Below are 18717 nucleotides of genomic sequence, written 5' to 3'. Positions count from 1 at the left end.
CAATCACAAAGCATTATTGTATATCAACACAATAATTAGCCATGCTTATACTGACATTACTAACAATGGTACTTTACTTTTCTATTAAAACTTTTGGTGTACAACCACAATTATTTTTTCAATTTTGTATTTATAAATAAACATCAGAAGTAAGGAATCAATAAAGTTACAGTTACAAATGAAGAGACAGACTCACTGAGACTGTCAACTTCACAGTCCACTATCAACACCATAGTCAACTGCAGTACATTAACCTGCAAATTACAACCCTAACTCCTGATTCCAAGTCCAGTGATCTAGCTCAAAATCAAAAATTATCACAGACTCATGAACAGAGTACAAACATTAGGTCAAACCTCCAGGAAAGTAATCACATTAATAAGTAAAATGTGATGTCTTAACAATATATGAAAACATTCTTATATTACGGGTTAAACAGATTCTTCTCAAATAAGGAAACGCAGGGGTGCCTGGGTGGCTCAGTCGGTTTAGCGATCAATTCTTGACCTCAGCTCAGGTCACGATCTCATGGTTCGGGTTGTGAGACTGAGCCCCATGTGAAGCTCTGTGCTAGGAGCGTGGAGCCCACTTGAGATTCTCTCTCACCCTCTCTCCCTCTCTCTGCCCCTTCCCTCTCTGTCAAAATAAATAAACTTAAAAAAAAATGTAAATATTTGTGATTCCCATCAAAATTCTGTTTTATCTGGAATGGATTAGAATTAAGGTCATTTCAGTGGCCAGGTGGGAGATTTCAAGAAAAGACTAGATATCGCATGCCATTAGACAACAAAATGGAAAAACAAAACACCATCAAGTAGACAAAGGACACTGAGTTGACAGACAGTGAGACAACTGGGTATCTATCACTACTCTGACAGGTTCCTGAACTATATAAAAACTGGGCAAGTTGTAAGCGAGTAATCCAAGTTCCAAGTTCCAGGTTTTAAGTATAGCTTATAAAACAAGAGTTAAGACCTGTGTACTCGGGGAGACCTCCCTACTGCGGCCAAGGCTGGGTCACCTTGCTGTGTGTGGTCCCGTCACCCTGAAGTTCCCATATCGTAACATTCATCTTGCATCATTACAACTAATAATAAAGTGTAACTGGTAAATGCTCTCCCCCCAATTGCACATCCAATTCTGTACGGGCAGTGCCGTGCTCACGCTGTGCGCGGTCACGTTCCCACGACCTGCCACAGTTCTTAGGCACACAGTTGACATCAATAAGTACTTGCCAAATTTAACAGAAAGCAGAAACTTACAGTAAGATTATTAATAGATACCATCTTCAGAGTACCAATATTTACTCCAAGATGGCGTGGGAAGTCAGGCAAACCTTCGCCCTATACCATATGCTGTTAGAACAGCTAGATACCTACACGAAGCTCTTCCTTTGCTGCCTTCGCCCCAGGCCAATGCCATCTGTATTAAACTCTGGGGCTGTCAGTTTAGGGACAGGCACAACTCCCAGTGAGAAGGCTGGAGTGGAATGTGGAAAGCATATATGTATGCATCTCCTCTAGTACGTAAATTTAGCGTCTTTTTAGGTTTAGCATGTGGCGCCAGAGTCCAGTTATTCCATTTATTTCCTTCAACCAATAGGTTTTGAGCAGATTTATGTCCAAAGTACTCTATGAAGTTCCAAGGACATAAAGACCAGCTGGTGGACAGGGTTCCGGCCTACGTGGAGTTTAGGGGCTGGTGGGACAGGGTAGAATTGACCAGATGAGAACAAGTATGTAATTCAAACTGTTTTGAGTTCCGAGTGACAGAGAATTACCTTACTGGGAGAGCGGTCTGGGCTGGCGGTGGGCTCCGGGGAGGGGATTTCTAAGTGCTCGGAATGTCCTGCCTGATTAAGTCAGTCTTTGTTTACCCGGGGACTACGGGCCTCCGAAGGTGCACGGGAAACAAACTTCTGTTGTGTGAAATCACCAAATCTGGGGGTGTGGCGTACTACAGTAGCACCTTAATAAAGGCACCCCCAGCCCCGTGGAGGCCGGTCCTGCGGAGCACAGCTCAACTCGCCCTCTGCCTGCATCACTTAACTCTACCGAACTTCATGTCTAGGCTGTAAGGTGCTACTGTCTCTTCTCTTGATTTCCCTCCCTGCGTTGTCTGAGCGCGTTAGACGATAGCCACCTACTTCCGGCGTTTTCAGTCTGATCATCTGCTTACAAATAAGCTCCTGTATTATCGGGACGGAGGTTTGAGTGAAGCAAAATCATCCACCGTCAAAAGGACATCTGGCCCTCCCAGCCTTTCAACCGACTCCGTAAGCCTTGACTTCTTCTCAGTGAGGGAAAACCTAACCCCCGTTACCTAAACAGCAACAGAAAGATCCACGGGGCACTGACAGAGAGGGCGAGACGACAGTGCATTTTTCTTCTTCTCGTTTGGTTTCAACGGCACTTAACACTACTGGTGGAGAAAAGAACACTTTTCCAGCTTCCCAAAGACGAGGACAAACGCCTGCTTACTCTGGTGTTCGGTCAACCGGCCCGCTACCCTTTGACCAAGGCCTGCTTTTCACAACGACCGCCCGTGGAGCAAAGGAGGGTGCCGGTTCCTGAGGAGACGCCGCGCGCGCGTCCCCGCGGCTCACCGTCAGCCCACAGCCCCAGCAACGGCACTTGGCGGCGCCGGAACGCGGACCGGTCCCACAGTGAGGCCGGCTGCCTCTGCGGACGCTCGGGGAACGCAGCTTCCCTTCCCTTTACCTTCGTCGGTTCTACCCTGCGTCAGAAGGACGCAACACCGAGGCCCCCCCCCCCCCCCCCCCGCCGTCCCCGCCGTCCCCGCTCTCGGCGCAGGCGCAGTCCGGGAGTGCACGGCTGTACTCACGGCGGCTTCTTCACGAGCAGGAGCCGCAGCAGGGCCCTCAGGTGCGCGGTGCCGGGAAGAGCCCCCTCGTCCGCCTCGGGGCTCGCTCTGCTCAGGAGGAGGACGCATTTTCCCAGAGGCTCTTCGGTGTCCGCGTAGCCCTAACGGATTTCGGAGAAAGGGAAGTGACCGTTTGCTGGACACATGCCGCTCGACTTTTTAACTTGGAAAGAAGAACTGCGGAGGCCCGTCGAGCAGCCCCCGGACTTCTTTCAGTTCGGCCGAAGGGTCACTTGGCAGAATGAGGTGAGAGGCTTACATAAAGCTGCGCTTAAAAATAACACTGCGGAACTTCAGGAAAATATGCCAACTCCCCCGACGCCCGCCAATTCTTCTATTTTCCAAGGCCCTGACTGTGGCACCTCCCGCGGAGGAGGCAGACACGAAGGGCCCCCTCTCCGCAAGGCCCGTTCCCAGAATGGCGCTGCCCATCCACTTTCCCACCCACAGACAGCGGGGTGGCGTGGGGGGGGGAGGGGAACTCCGGGGTGGGGGGACCCCAACCCCCTCGCTCCTCCCCCTCCATCACCCAGCGCGAGTGCCGGAAAAGCCTGTTCCCCAGAACCTGTTAATCGAAGTCCCGTACGTACAGGGATGGAATTCACCAGGCAAGTTTCAAAAACATACCACGTGCTTCAAAAGCCCCGCGAGCCTTGCCCGACAGCCTCCACGGAAGGCCGAGTTCCGGGCTTCGGTCCGTGTCACACGCCTGCTCCTCGCTTCTCACCCCCCCCCCCCCGTACGTGAAGTGCACGCGCGCAAAGGAGCTAGCACCGCGCCCTGCTCGCCCCACCCCCCATCTCCCTCGCCACGTGACAGCTCTGCTGTGTGCACGTGCTTCCGTCAGTCACACTCGACGCCAGACAAACGGGACGGGAAGTGGGGAATCGCTCCGAGTACCTGCAGCACGGGAATGACAGGACACAGAGACTCAATAAACTTGCTCCAGGTCACCGCTGTCATCATCAGTCGTCCCTGCAGCAGATACATCAGAATGGCCTTGGCAGCGGCGTTCACCTGCCCGACGAGACGACACGATCAAAGAACCCGACGAAGTGAGGTCTCCCGCTAAGTCACCGTATGTGCCCGTAACTCTGTGCAAAATCTGGGAAGGTGCTCCAATTAACCTCCCTTCCTTCAAATGTTCACATTCTGCAGCTTCACCTTACATTCTGGCCTCAACCCGTCTTCCTCCCTAACGATAAGGATTTCCTTGTGGTTTTGTTTTTTGTTGTTTTTGTTTTACATTTAAGGTATATTTTTCCATTCAATACAATGTTCCCTCATACTACAACCTGCTTTTCATAACTACTGTACAGTCGTAGCCTACATGAAAAACATAAACAGCTTCATCTGAATTCTTTGAGAACAAGTATGTCCTATATTTTGACTCTCACATTTTCCTTAACATTTCTTTTTATGTAAATAACACCGCAACTAAACCCATACATCAAAAGCAAGTTTCTTCTCAGCTTCTCATCACACTATCTACTTATATTACAATATTATCTTCATTTAACCGAGTATAATTATATTTGTCTTTTGCATTTACTCTTAACATGGCCATACCTCATTTTTGGGTTCCTGAATGCCAAATGCAGAGATTTCATACAGAACTTTCGGGTGAAGTAGAAAATGAATTCCATTACAAAGTGAAGACACAGGCTTAGTGACATTATGGACACCTAAACATTCCTGTAAAATAGTTTTAAAAAAATTCAGTGACACTAATTCTCCAAAGGACTCCTCTTTCTTCTGTTGACACTTTTTCACTTCATTGAAACTTTTCTTTTACCTAATAGAGGATGAAAAAAAGTTCTCTTGCCTGAGCTTTTGAGTCTACATGATACACGTGTTATGTTACTCTCTGCCAACAAGCAGTTTTCATAATGATAAACATAAAAAAATAACATAACAAACTTATCCCAGGGTGTTTATATTTTGCTTACTGAGGTTTGAGGAAGAAAAACAAAATTCAAATGAAAACAGACTTGAAGTTTTGGGGGAAAGGGAGGACAACATATATGCAGGATATTTATCATCAATATATTGATAATACATCACTGAATACAAGTACTGACTGCGTACTGTCTCTCAGACTCATTATCACAAATTCTTTTCTCAATCGGAGCTAGAGAACACTGTTTTCTTAGGGACTGCCTAAGATGGCAGAGGGGGAAAAAGCTCCCTGAAATATTAACAGAATTTAAATACAATATAAAAAGGTAAACATAAAATCCACAGTGACTCTCAGAAATGAAATTTTCTTTGCTCTGCAAAATTCTACTTCCTAACCACTACCAATAATTCAAAGGTCAAAAAGTTATACATACACATACGTACATATACACACACGTATTTATACATATTTTTTCTCTTTAGATTTTAACTTCATGCCAGACAGCAACTGTATATTCTGAGCTTTTGAAAGAGCATAGCCTTGGCTTATGGTTTAAGAAAAGCTCTGTCACTTACTTCCTCAAAACACTTAAACTCTCTGACCTTCAGTTTCTTAATGGGAATAAGACGCGATCCTTAATGAAACACCTCTCATCACTAAATACACATCAACTTACCTATACTGGTCTTTATGCCAAACAAAAAAGCACTAGAATCTCATCCAAGACCAATCCTGCCCGTAACCTGCATCCTAGCTGTCCTCCTAACACCTGTTCCTGTACCTGTGTTCCTGCACAGTTCCTGCACCTGTGTCTTCTTCTCCAGCACCTTTACTTCCTCTTCTTCCAGGGTTAGTCCTGTGACTCTGTCACATGCTCTAAGGGTCCCCGGATCTAATATGCCCCTGCTGCTACCAGTCCATCTTCCAGCTCTCCATCGCAACACAGCACAAGTCCTAGGCCTCTACGTGCTCACTCCCAGGTTGTCCTCCACCCACACCAGCAGGACCTCAGGCCCCATCACCCCACAGAAGCCTCCTGTCAACTTCGTGACACTGAACCCAATGCGTTCATCTCTGTTGTCATTTGACTCTGCCCAGGATACCATACTCCCCTCTCCTCTCAGACACTTCTATATTTCTGTTGCTGGCTCCTGCTGTGCCCACCTTCCATCTGGTTAGACCCTAGATGGCCTCTCCCCAGTCTCTCACCAGATGACCCAACTTGGCCTTGTGGCTTTCAGCACCATCTCTGTGCTGATGACTCAAAATTTTACAGCTAGTCTGGGCTCCACACTCCAGAAGACAGTTTGGTGCAAAGCTTAAGAATAGAGTTTAGGAGTCAGACTGTCCGGGTTCAAAGTCCAGTTTTACTACTTCTAGACCTTGGACAAGTTCATAGCATCTCTGTTTTTTCAAGAGAGAATACATACTTTATAGTGTTATGAAGATTAAAGTAGGGAATACATTTATAAAAGTACCTGATATACAGAATAAATGTTAGTTGTTATCACTATTATTGCCACCATCATATAACTGGCATTATTATTATTATTATATTCAACCATCTACTTAGCATCTCCACTTACATGTAAAAAGGGATCTCAAATTTAACACATTCAAAATAATTCTATCCAACCCACAATCCAACACTGGGGACAATATGATCAATCCAATTACTAAATCCCAAACCCCAGAACTCCTCCTTGATGCTTTCTATACCCTACTCCCATTACCAGTAGACCAACCAGCTCTACATCCATTATGTATCCTGAATTCATTTTCTTCCCAGCATCTCCACCACATCATCGTATCTCACTGGGGCCACTACAGTGGAATTGGCCTTTTGGCTTCCACTCTTGATCCCTGACAATTGATTCTCCACACAATAGGAAGAGTGATCTTTTTAAAAAAGGTAATCAGATCAAATCAATTTCCTGCATAAAATCATTCATAGCTTCTCACTGTATTTAGAATAAAATTCAAAGCTTTATAATGGTTGGCAAGGCATTTCAAGGAATTATTTAAAGTCCATTTCAAATATCTGAACATCAAAGCCAATTCCACTATTCTAAATTTCTGAGTGTAAGAACTATCCCACGCATATGGAGCTCAGCTTCTTGACCTCCTCATCTCAATAACATTACCAGCCCGATATCTCAGAGCACTTCAACTTACCTTTCACTTGTTTTCCTTCTAAAATCACAAATACAGGTTTCTACCTTGCTTAACACTTTGTAACATACTATTTCCCGTGACCTCCAGTGTATAATCCTAACTACTTCCTTCCCTCTGGCCTTTACTTCCTCTGATTCTATGGGCTATCACTTCAGCTACTCAGCTTACTTTCACCAAAGGCCTTCCCTCCCATCCTCAAGGAAAAACCACAATGCTCCACATTCTCCAAAACCACAAACAGCTAGCCAAAGATAACTATGCAAAGAAGATTCGTTTCACTTACGAGATTATTAAGACAATCAACTGGGCTCTCATTGCAACCCCCAAATCCTTCTATTTGATTATATCAAACTTCTACTCATATCAGTCATTTCAAACACATTGCAAATACCACTTACTCTCAATCTCAAAGAGAATATACAATTCAACTTGCTGCTACACCTAAGCCCACCTAAGTTCAGTTAGCTATCAATATTCTAGATCCCAGTGCCTTCAACTTTCAAAGGCACTAGCTTCTCCTAATTAGCCACTTGTCACCCTCTACCTTTCCCTCTCAACTGGTTCTTTTGAGGAATATTTCAACATATTAAATGAAGATATAACTTCCTAACAAGCCCCTCCAGGCTATGGTACTTATCAACTCTGTCAAATCCATGGAAACAAGGCAGAAGTAATTATAAAACCACTGTCTACAGAATATAAGATTCCCCAAGTATAAACTACCTGCCAAAGATAACCTTACAATCAAAAATCACATCACGGGTTGGCTGAAAACAACAACATAAAAGAGATCCAATAGCCATAATAAATGAAAGCATTTGATGTAATAGATGATGTAAATAAGATTATAAAATTAGTATGTTTAAAATTTTCAAAGAAACAAAAGAAGAAAATGAAAGACTATTGTGAAAAGAATGAGTTAAAAAAAGAAGCAAAGAGGGGTGCCTGGGTGGTTCAGTTAGTTGAGCCTCCAACTTCAGCTCAGGTCATGATCTCACGGTTCCTGAGTTCAAGCCCCCCATGAGACTCTGTGCTATCAGTGTAATGGCTGCTTCGGGTCCTCTGTCCCCCTCCTTCTCTGCCCCTCACCTGCTTGTACTGTATCTCTCAAAAATAAATAAACATTAAAAAAATATTTTAAAAAAAGTATAGTAATGAAAAATGGAATAAGCAAAATCTAAAACGATGAATAAATTAAAAGCAACAATGATGAGTTAAAGATGGATGTTATTTATAAGAAAGAAAAAACAAGGGCACTTTGCTTGGGTGGCTCAGTCAGTTAAGCATCCAAACCTTGGACTCTTGATTTTGGCTTGTGTTATGATCTCTCGGTTCATAGGATCAAGCCCTGTGTCCGGCTTCACACACTGAGCGTGGAGCCTGCCTGGGATTTCCTCTTCCCCTCTCTCTGGCCCTCGCCCACACGCACATGCATGCTTTCTCTCTCTCAAAATAAATAAACTTTCAAAAATACATATATATTTTAAAAAAGAAAAAAACAGAAAAATAACAACTGTTGGGGACCATGCAGAGAAACTGGAAGCGTTATGCACTACTGGTAGGGATGTATAATGGTGCAGCCACAATGGAAAACAGCATGGCAGGTCCTCAAAAAATTAAAAACAGAACTACCATATGATCCAGTAATTCTACTTCTGGATATACACTCAAAAGAAATAAAAGCAGGGACTCAAACAGATATCTGTATGCCCATGTTCAAAGAAGCACTGTTCACAATAGCCAAAAGAGGGAAACAACCCAAATCTCCTTGAACAGAGGGTGGCAGGTCAACAAATGTGGTATTTACATGCAACAGAGTATTATATAGCCTTTAAAAAGGAATGCAATTCTGATATATGCTGTAACATAAATGAACCTTGAAGACATCATGCTAAGTTCAAAAAAAAAAAAAAAAAAAACAAACCAGACACAAAAAGGCAAACACTGATTCCACTTATATGAGGTACCTAGTGCAGTCTCATTCAGACAGAAAGCAGAATGTTGGCTACCAGGAGCCGGGGGGAGGGAGAGTGGGGAGTTATTGTTTAATGGGTACAGACTTTCAATTTGGGAAGTTAAGTTTTGGAGATGGGTAATGATGACAGTTGCACAACAATGTGAATGTACTTGATGACTCTTAACTGTACACTTATAAATGATTAAATGGTAAATTTTGTGTCATGTATATTTTACTACAAATTTTAAAAAGCAAATTAGACATGGGTGAGGAAAGAATTAGCATCCTGAATGACTGCACTGAGGAATCCCAGCCAACCAAATCAAAACAAGACACAGAAAATGGGAAAGAGGACTTAAAAGACACAAAGAGTAAAATGAGGTCTACCTAGATCTAATGAGAGTTCTACTTGGAGAGAACAATAAGGATAAGGAAACAGCAGTGATTAAGAATTATCCAGAAATGAAGGTAGATATGAGTCTTTTGGCTAAAGAGTGATAAACAAGATAAATAAAAAATGTACACAAAGACACACTGTAATGAAACTGTAGAACACCGGAGACAAGGAAAAGATCTTAAAAACAAGTAAACAACAAAAAAAGAAAATTATAATTTAACTGATAGCAGACTTCTCAAAAATGATAGAAGCCAAACAAAGCCTATTGGCAAAGTGCTACGGAAAAACAGCAATAGACCTATATAGTTCTCTATCCACCTAAACTATCATTCAGGAATAAGGTAAAATCAAGGCATTTTCAAACACATGTACTAACAGTTACAGACTGTCAATGAAAATACTGAAAAAAATATTTCAGTAAAAAGTAGACTGAACCTAAATATGTATCAATAAAAAGTGTTTTCAATCTAAAGAGCAGTTAAGAAGAATGAATTGGTAAGATCTGAGTCCTACCATTAAATGAAAGCCATAAGGCAGCAAAAACATATGTACACTATGAAATTATATACTTTTTTAAGCAGAAAAAACAATTGCATACATTATTTATAAAGACATTCATACATAGTACAAATATATATATGGACAAACACCAATTATGTAAGAGTGGTTGTCTTGGTGGATGAAAGAAGAGGAAAAAGGAAAGAAGCTTCAGTTATAACTAATATTTTTATTTCTCTGAATAAAAGAGGGTTAGAAGCAAAACTGGCAAAATGTAAACATTTGTTTTATCCAGTTAGTATTTACAAGAATGATGAATATAAAAGTACATTTTCAAGAGTACACAGTAACATGTATCTTTCAGTACTGATCTATGTACAACGTTCTTTGCAATATTGAAATAGTTAATATTTTATGTACTACTCTATGCTGAAATATTTTATAACTTAAAAATGAAAGTATTTTCTTCAAAAGAAAAATAGTACTATAGCTAACACTAAAACATTTAAGCCAAATAACCTAAATTTTTTCCTAACCAAAGAAATCACTTTTGAACACATGATAGAAATCATTTTCTTACAATACTTCCATCATTAACACAACATAAATGTCTTTTTAATTAATTTATTTACTGTTTAATTTACATCCAAGTTAGGTAGCATATAGTGCAACAATGAGTTCAGGAGTAAATTCCTTAATGCCCCTTACCCATTTAGCCCATCCTCCCTCCCACAACCTCTCCAGCAACCCTGTTTCTTTTCTATATTTAAGAATCTCTTATGTTTTGTCCCACTCTGTTTTCATATTATTTTTGCTTCCCTTTCCTTATGTACATCTGTTTAGTATCTTAAATTCCTCATATGAGTGAAGTCATATGATACTTATCTTTCTCTAATTTTGCTTAGCATAATACCCTCCAGTTCCATCCACATAGTTGCAAATGGCAAGATTTCATTCTTTTTGATTGACAATACTCCATTGTACATATATACCATATCTTCTTTATCCATTCATCCATTGATGGACATTTGGGCTCTTTCCATACTTTGGCTATTGTCAACAGTGCTGCTATAAACATTGGGGTGCATGTGCCCTTTCAAACAGCACACCTGTATCCCTTGTGTAACTACCTAGTAGTGCAATTGCTGGGTCGTAGGGTAGTTCTATTTTTAATATTTTGAAGAACCTCTACTGTTCTTTCCAGAGAGGCTGCACCAGTTTGCATTCCCACCAGCAGTGCAAAAGAGATCCTTTTTTCTCTGCATCCTCACCAATATCTGTTGTTGCCTGAGTGGTTAATTTCAGCCATTCTGATGACTGTAGGATGGTATCTAATGGTGGTTTTGATTCATATTTCCCTGATGATGAGTGATGTTGAGCATCTTTTCATATGTCTATTAGCCATCTGGATTTCTTCTTTGGAAAAGTGTCTATATATGCTTTTGCCCATTTCTTCACTGGATTGTTTTTTGGGTGTTGAGTTTAATAAGTTCTTTATAGATTTTGGATACTAACCCTTTATCTGATATATCATTTGCAAATTCCATTCCATTGGTTGCCTTCTAGTTTTGCTGATTGTTTCCTTCGCTGTGCTTTTAAACTTGACAAGGTCCCAATATTTCATTTTTGCTTTTATTTCCCTTGCCTCCAGAGACATGTTAAGAAGTTGCTGCGGCCAAGGTCAAAGGGGTCAAAGTAGCTTGTTTTCTCCTCCAGGATTTTGTTGGTTTCCTTACATTTAAGTCTTTCATCCATTTTGACTTTATTTTTGTGTATGGTATCAGAAAGTGGTCCAAGTTCATTCTGCATGTCGCTGTCCAGTTTTCCCGACACCATTTGCTGAGGAGACCATCTTTTTTCCATTGGATATTCTTTCCTGCTTTGTCAAAGATTAGTTGGTCATACATTTGTGGGTCCATTTCTGGGTTCTCTATTCTGTTCCATTGATCTGTTTTTGTGCCATTATTATACTGTCTTGATGATTACCTCTTTGAAGTCTGGAATTGTGATGCCTACAGCTTTGGTTTTCTTTTTCAGGAATGCTTTGGCTATTTGGGGTCTCTTCTGGTTCCAGACAAATTTTAGGATTGTTTGTTCTAGCTCTGTGAAGAATGCTGGTGTTATTTTAATAGGGATTACACCGAATATGTAGATTGCTTTGGGTAGTATCGACATTTTAACAATATTTGTTCTTCCAATCCAGGAGCATGGAATATTTTTCCATTTTTTTTGTGTGTGTCTTCTTCAATTTCTTTCATAAGCTTTCTAGAGTTTCAATATATAGATTTTTCACCTCTTTGGCTTGGTTTATTCCTAGGTATTTTATGGGTTTTGGTACAATTGTAAATGGGATCAATTCCTTGATTTCTCTTTGTGCTGCTTCATTATTGGTGTATAGAAATGCAACCAATTTCTATGCATTGATTTTATATCCTGCGACTTTGCTGAATTCATGTATCAGTTCTAGCAGTTTTTTAGTGAAGTCTTTGGGTTTTCCACACAGAGTATCAGGTCGTCTGCAGAGCTAAAGGTTGACTTTCTCCTTGCCAATATGGATGCCTTTTATTTCTTTGTGTTATCTGATTGCTGAGGCTAGGGCTTCCAGCCCTATTCACCACCACTTGAATAACAGTGGTGAGAGGGAATATCTTTGTCATGTTCCCGACCTTAAGGGGAAAGCTCTCGGTTTTCCCCCATTGAGGATGATATTAGTGGTAGGTCTTTAATAAATGGCCTTTATGATCTGGAGGTACAATCCTTCTATCCCTACTTTCTTGAGGGCTTTTATCAAGAAAGGGTGCTGTATTTTATCAAATACTTTTTCTACAGAGTTGTTTAGTTTTTTAATTCATTTTTGACAGAGAAGAGAGAGAAAAAGGGAGTGGGGGAGGGGCAGAGAGAGGGAGAAAGATTGAGAATCCCAAGAAGGCTCCACACTTTCAGTGTGGAGCACGGTGTGGGGTTCAAACTCAAAAACTGTAAGATCATGACTGGAGCCAAAATCAAGAGTTGGAGGATTAAGCGGCTGAGCCACCCAGGCGTCCCTAATTTTAGAGTTTTGGCTTTTTTTAATGTTTATTTATTTTTCAGAGAGACACAGAGTGCAAACAGAGGAGGAGCAGAGACAGAGGGAGACACAGAATCTGAAGCTGCCTCCAGGCTCTGAGCTGTCAGCACAGAGCCCGGCGCTGGGCTCAAACTCACAAATTGCGAGACCATGATCTGAGCTGAAGCCAGATGTTTAACCAACTGAGCCATCCAGGCGCCTCCCTAAATTTAGATTTTTAGTAAGAGAACCCAATGGCGCCCAGCTGGCTCAGCAGATAGAACATGCGACCCTTGATATCAGGGTTATAAGTTCAAGCCTCACATTGGGCATGGAGCCTACTTTAAAAGGAAAATAAAATGCTATTTAAAAAAGAAAAAGAAAGAAAGAAACAGAGGAAGGAAGAAAACCCACTATTTGCTCTCCCCACCAAAAACAAAACAAAACAAAACCCAAAAAACCCACCTTAATAATTTCCAAACAGCAGTTGTAAGTTTCAACTTTCACTTGCAGTAATGGGTGAGATAACATTCGAAGAAACACCTTCTGACTTTCTCCTTGAAGTAATGGACTGGCCTGTGCAGATTTCCAGCTGGTAAAAAGGTAAAACATCCAAGACATCTAAGGTAAGCGAGTTACTAAAGAGATTGAAAAGAATATTGGAAAGGGTTTCTTCCTACTCCAGTTCCTCCAAGTGGGATCTTATTTAACTAACCCAATATTAATATCTATCCAAGCACTTGTTTCAAGGCAGAAAATATTCTCTTCAAAAGTACCCAAGGGGTGCCTGGGTGGCTCAATTGGTTAAGCGTCCGACTTCAGCTCAGGTTGTGATCTCACGGTTCGTGAGTTCAAGCCCCACATCAGGCCCTGTGCTGACACCTCAGAGTCTGCTTCAGATTGTGTCTCCCTCTCTCTGCTCCTCCTCTGCTCATGTTCTGTCTTTCTCTCTCTCAAAAATAAATATCAAAAAATATATTTTTTTTTAAAGTACCCATACAAGTCTTTAAAAACCCATATTTGGGGGCGCCTGGGTGGCGCAGTCGGTTAGGCGTCCGACTTCAGCCAGGTCACGATCTCGCGGTCCGTGAGTTCGAGCCCCGCGTCGGGCTCTGGGCTGATGGCTCAGAGCCTGGAGCCTGTTCCGATTCTGTGTCTCCCTCTCTCTCTGCCCCTCCCCCGTTCATGCTCTGTCTCTCTCTGTCCCAAAAATAAATAAAAACGTTAAAAAAAAAAATTTAAAAACCCATATTTGGAATGTAAACTGATACAGCCATTATGGAAAACAGTACAGTGTTTCCTCAAAATTAAAAATAGAACTACTATATGATCCATCAATCCCACTTTTCATTATGATTCCAAAGGAAATGAAATCAGTATCGCAAAGAAATATCTGTTCTCCCATGTTCATCCTAGGTATTACTCATAACAGCCAATACAGTCGACCTCTGAACAACACAAGGGTTAGGGGCACCAACCTCTATGCAGTTAAAAATCCATGTATAACTTCTGACTCCCCAAAAACTTAACTACTAATAGCTTACTGTTGACCAGAAACCTTCCCAATAATTTTAACAGCCAATAATACATATTTTGTACGTTATATGCATTATACATTGTACTCTATTATAATAAACTAAGCTAGAGGAAAAAAGGTTTGAACAATCATAAGGGAAAAGACATTTACAGTAGTATACACATATTTATTGAAAAAAATCTGGGGCGCCTGGGTGGCTCAGTCAGTTAAGCATCCGACTTCGGCTCAGGTCATGATCTCACAGCTTGTGAGTCCGAGCCCCACGTCAGGCTCTGTGCTCACAGCTCGGAGCCTGGAGTCTGCTTCGGATTCTGTGTCTCCCTCTCTCTCTGCCCCTTCCTCACTCATGCTCTGTCTCTCTCTCTCTCTCTCTCTCTCTCTCTCTCTCTCTCAAGAATAAATAAAACATTTAAAAAAAAAGAAAAAAGAAAAAAATCTGCATTACCCTCGCAGTTCAAACCTGTATCATTCAAGGGTAACCATATATGGAAACAACTCAAGTGTCCATTAATGGATACACAAGTAAAGAAAATGTGGTGTATATATACAATGGAACATTATTCAACCTTAAAAAAAAAAAAAAAAAGGAAATCCTATCGTTTGTGACAACACAGATGAAGCAGGAGTCCATTAGGCTAAGTAACTTAAGCCAGGTACAGAAAAGGCAAATACATGGCATAATCTCATTTACGTGTGTAATCTAAAGAAGTCAAACTCATAGAAGCAGAGAGTAGAATGGTAGTGACCAGGGACTGAGGAATAGGAGAAATAGGGAGATGTTGTTCAAAAGGTACAAAGTTTCAGTTATTCAGAATGAATACATTCTGGAGATCTAATGTACTCTATGAGGACTAGAGTTAATAATACTGTATTGTATCCTTGATACTTGTTAAGAAAACAGATCTTAAATGTTCTTACCACACACACACACACACACATAGTGACTATGTGAGGTAATAAATAAATAAATCCCATACTTAATCAATATTTATCATCATGGATAATCAATATTTATCATCATGGAATTTACTCCTTCCAAAAGCAATGAAGACCCTAAATTCTAAATAGGAATCTGCTCCAATGTCTTCAAAATAAATTAAACAGTGCATGACGCATTCTAAAAATCCATATAGGAAAACAGTAGGAAGCAATGAAACTTACATTTAAAAACCCTCATTTTAAGTTATTAATCAAAACTTTAGAGACAAACAAACACATATGCTTGAATACTTGGTTTGGATGGACACCAAAACAAATGTATAAAAATCCAGGGATAATTCATTTTGATTATAGGCATGGTATTTTTAAAGTTTACCCTATAAAATAGTTAACTGCCCTAACGTAGCTATACATATACAGTTCAGAGGTCAAACATACATAAAAACAATTTTAATTAAAAAACAGTAAAAATTAAGGCCAGTTCTATTTTCATTGTTCCTAAGTGCACACACACACACAATATATCCTATAATAACATAATCATATCAAGAAAGTGAGTATTACATCTTTGAACACATGCAGATGATTTCCTTTATTAGGGGGAAATGCTGATGATAGGAAAAGCTTCGCAAGGCTTGGTCTGCCAGCTCCACTAATTCTAAGAGATTCTTCTCTCCCTAAAAAAAACAGCAGAAGGGAACAGTAAATGTCAAGTTCATGTACAGTAGAATTCTCAACAGCTAACTAAGCAACTTCAAGAAATTAGATCATTCAAAGACCCTGAGACTGTTCACATTTGCTTAAGCCCACTTTCCTAACAAGCAAACTAAAAATGTCAGCTTAGGGGGGAAAATTCCTAGCTAAATGCCACAAGAGACTATTTTTCACTTCCAAGTAGGCTTAAAGTTACAATCGAGTGGCCACGTTCTTTGACAGTTTGTAGCCCTATCTCCCTACTAACTGTAGACTCAAAGCAGGACTTGTGTATTTTATGATCCACTCCCCCTTCTACATGCTGACCACTTTTACAAACATAAAGGACAACCAACACATCATGATTAACTGACCATGCAGAATATCACGGAAATAATTTGACAATCTGAACTTCTATCACGGAAGAAACAAGAAGCCAGCAGCAGTGAGATATGGCAAAACAAAAGGAAAAAATAACAGGTGAATAAAGGAAAATTAGAACTAAGAGGCTGAGATAGCTTCCACTGTAGGAAACAAAAGGAATAAAAATTTATTTCCTAATTTTTTAGATCTTCAGGACCCATTTTGGTACTTCCAAACAGTAAACAACTATTATAGTCAGTGTCTATTTTAAGACTCATAAACCCCTTTACTGACAACATACTAAATATCCTAAAAGTATCTCTAAAAGGGATAAATAACAATACATAATCTTTGCTATAACACTGCACCTACAGTCATTCTACCTTACAATCTACCTCATTATTGTATTTAATAAAAAATCAGGCTCTTTGTGTATGTAATAAGTCTATGAAATATTAAAGGAAAAATATGTCTACAGAAAGCACTAAAATGGCCCTTATAGTTGTTTATGTCAATTGTCACTGTTCACACACAGTAAGTCACTTCAAAAAGGAACTCTCTATTCAATATTAAGACATTGATAATAATTACTGCCTTTTCAAAAACCAATGGGTCTCATCAATACACACCAATCATTATTCTAAAGTCTTTATTTTACCTTTACACAAATCATATACTTACCTTGATCTGAAAAATGAACGCTCAACAATAAAGTATCTCACCTCCAATATTCAATTGTTATATGTCCATCAGTTTGAAAGTATGGGTTATGTTTTCTAAATATTTTATCAAAAGAATATTTAAAAGACATTAACAGAACTTTTTACCTCCTTCCCAACATCAGACAGGAAGTTACAGGTACATTCGATTGAATAAACAGCCTCCGCAGTTCGTTTATAAATACTGTAGTTTTCAGAATTCAGCTGTTCCAAATATGCCACAACAGCTTCGTGAATATTTGGATATTCCAAAGAAATAGGCATGTCCAAAGAAACTAAAAATAATGCTGCTGACAAAGGCTCTGGTAAAAAGTGGCTTGCCTTAACGAATAAAAAAAAAAAAAAAGTTAAAAATTGTTTTAGAAAAATATGGTAGACTATGATTTTAATATAGCTAGCTCAACTTTTTATTTATATCATTGTTTATCACAAAGCCTATGCTTCTCCAAAGAAAATTCTATTCCTTAACACACCATTCACTTCTATGTCTCATTCAATGTAATTTTTCTCTGCTCAAAACAACTCAAGTCCAAATTTCAACTCGTTCCAAAAGCCTGGCACACAGGATAGTTCCTTCTTCCCCAAACCAACAACCAGAGTCACTCTCCCCACCCCCCAGGCCGTGAACCTTGTTTATATCTCTGCTACTAAACTGAAGGCAGGAGGCTTTCTGATCTAAGTATTTCATGCTGTGCACATAAATCTGCAGAATAATGCAATAAAGTCCTGAAAACAAGAGCACTTCTCCACTGAAGCTGAACACATAACCCAGGGCTTATTAACTACATATTGAATTGAATAACGCTAAATCAAACACAACTATAGATTGATTTGAACAGAAATTGATTTTTCGTTTAGTTCATATTTCAGAGGGGAAAGGAGAAATTCAACAATTACATAGTTCTAAAACACTCAGAGAGGAGTGACCCTTAATTAGTATAAAATTAACATGCCCAAATGAAATATTATACATTTTGTAACCTTAAAGCAATTGATTTAAAATTGAAAGAACTGTTTCTTTGGGTTCTGTTTTTTAATGACTCTAGTTTGGTGATAGCATTCTATGAATGAAGGAAACAAAAAGGATTCAAAATTCAATGTTTGGAGAAAATCTTTTGGCATAGCCTATTACTGTGGCTGAAATGCTGTCTTTATTAAAGGGCAGGCTTGGTCACCATTTATTTCATGCATATCCTATTTTAAGAATAATTATTAACTGCCTGAAAATCTAACATTAAGGGCTAAATCAGCTAAATGATGCTTCTAAAATCAAATAAAGTTGCCAAATAAATATCAGAAACTATAGGAATCAAATTTTTAGTTCTATGTAATCATGAAATAAAGCCCCAACTATTAAGACAGCAGCTATTAGAAAATCAAGAGAAATTTCATGATTCTGTGAAGAACTCTCTTAGGGGGGAAAAAGAGAGGCAAACTAGATTATCTGCTCACCTATGGTTTGCTCACTCAGCAAATACTTGCTGGGCCCCTACTATGTTCCCCTACAGTATGCCAGGAGTCATTCCAGACCCTGGAGGCACAGCAGGAAACAAACAGAACCTCCACCCTCACGAAGGGAACATTCCAGTGGAGAAGGCAGAGTAAATCGA

At 40.0% G+C, this 18717-nt stretch overlaps 1 protein-coding gene across 2 annotated transcripts in view; it reads right to left on the bottom strand.

Moving 5' to 3' along the window:
- RTTN (rotatin) overlaps positions 1 to 18717 on the bottom strand; it is a 165305-nt gene that overhangs the window by 115020 nt on the left and 31568 nt on the right. For both annotated transcript variants that reach the window (XM_030335854.1, XM_030335855.1), the window contains exons 12-17: positions 17216 to 17428; positions 15897 to 16009; positions 13322 to 13448; positions 4453 to 4578; positions 3784 to 3900; positions 2845 to 2984 (exon numbers count right to left, since the gene is read on the bottom strand). In XM_030335854.1, coding sequence (XP_030191714.1) covers positions 2845 to 2984; positions 3784 to 3900; positions 4453 to 4578; positions 13322 to 13448; positions 15897 to 16009; positions 17216 to 17428 — 836 coding nt within the window. The remainder of the gene's footprint in view (positions 1 to 2844; positions 2985 to 3783; positions 3901 to 4452; positions 4579 to 13321; positions 13449 to 15896; positions 16010 to 17215; positions 17429 to 18717) is intronic.

The sequence above is a fragment of the Lynx canadensis genome, chromosome D3 (assembly GCF_007474595.2).
Source record: "Lynx canadensis isolate LIC74 chromosome D3, mLynCan4.pri.v2, whole genome shotgun sequence".
NCBI lineage: Eukaryota > Metazoa > Chordata > Mammalia > Carnivora > Felidae > Lynx > Lynx canadensis.
Note: the sequence above shows the minus strand (reverse complement) of the source record. Positions and strands in the feature narration are given on the sequence as shown.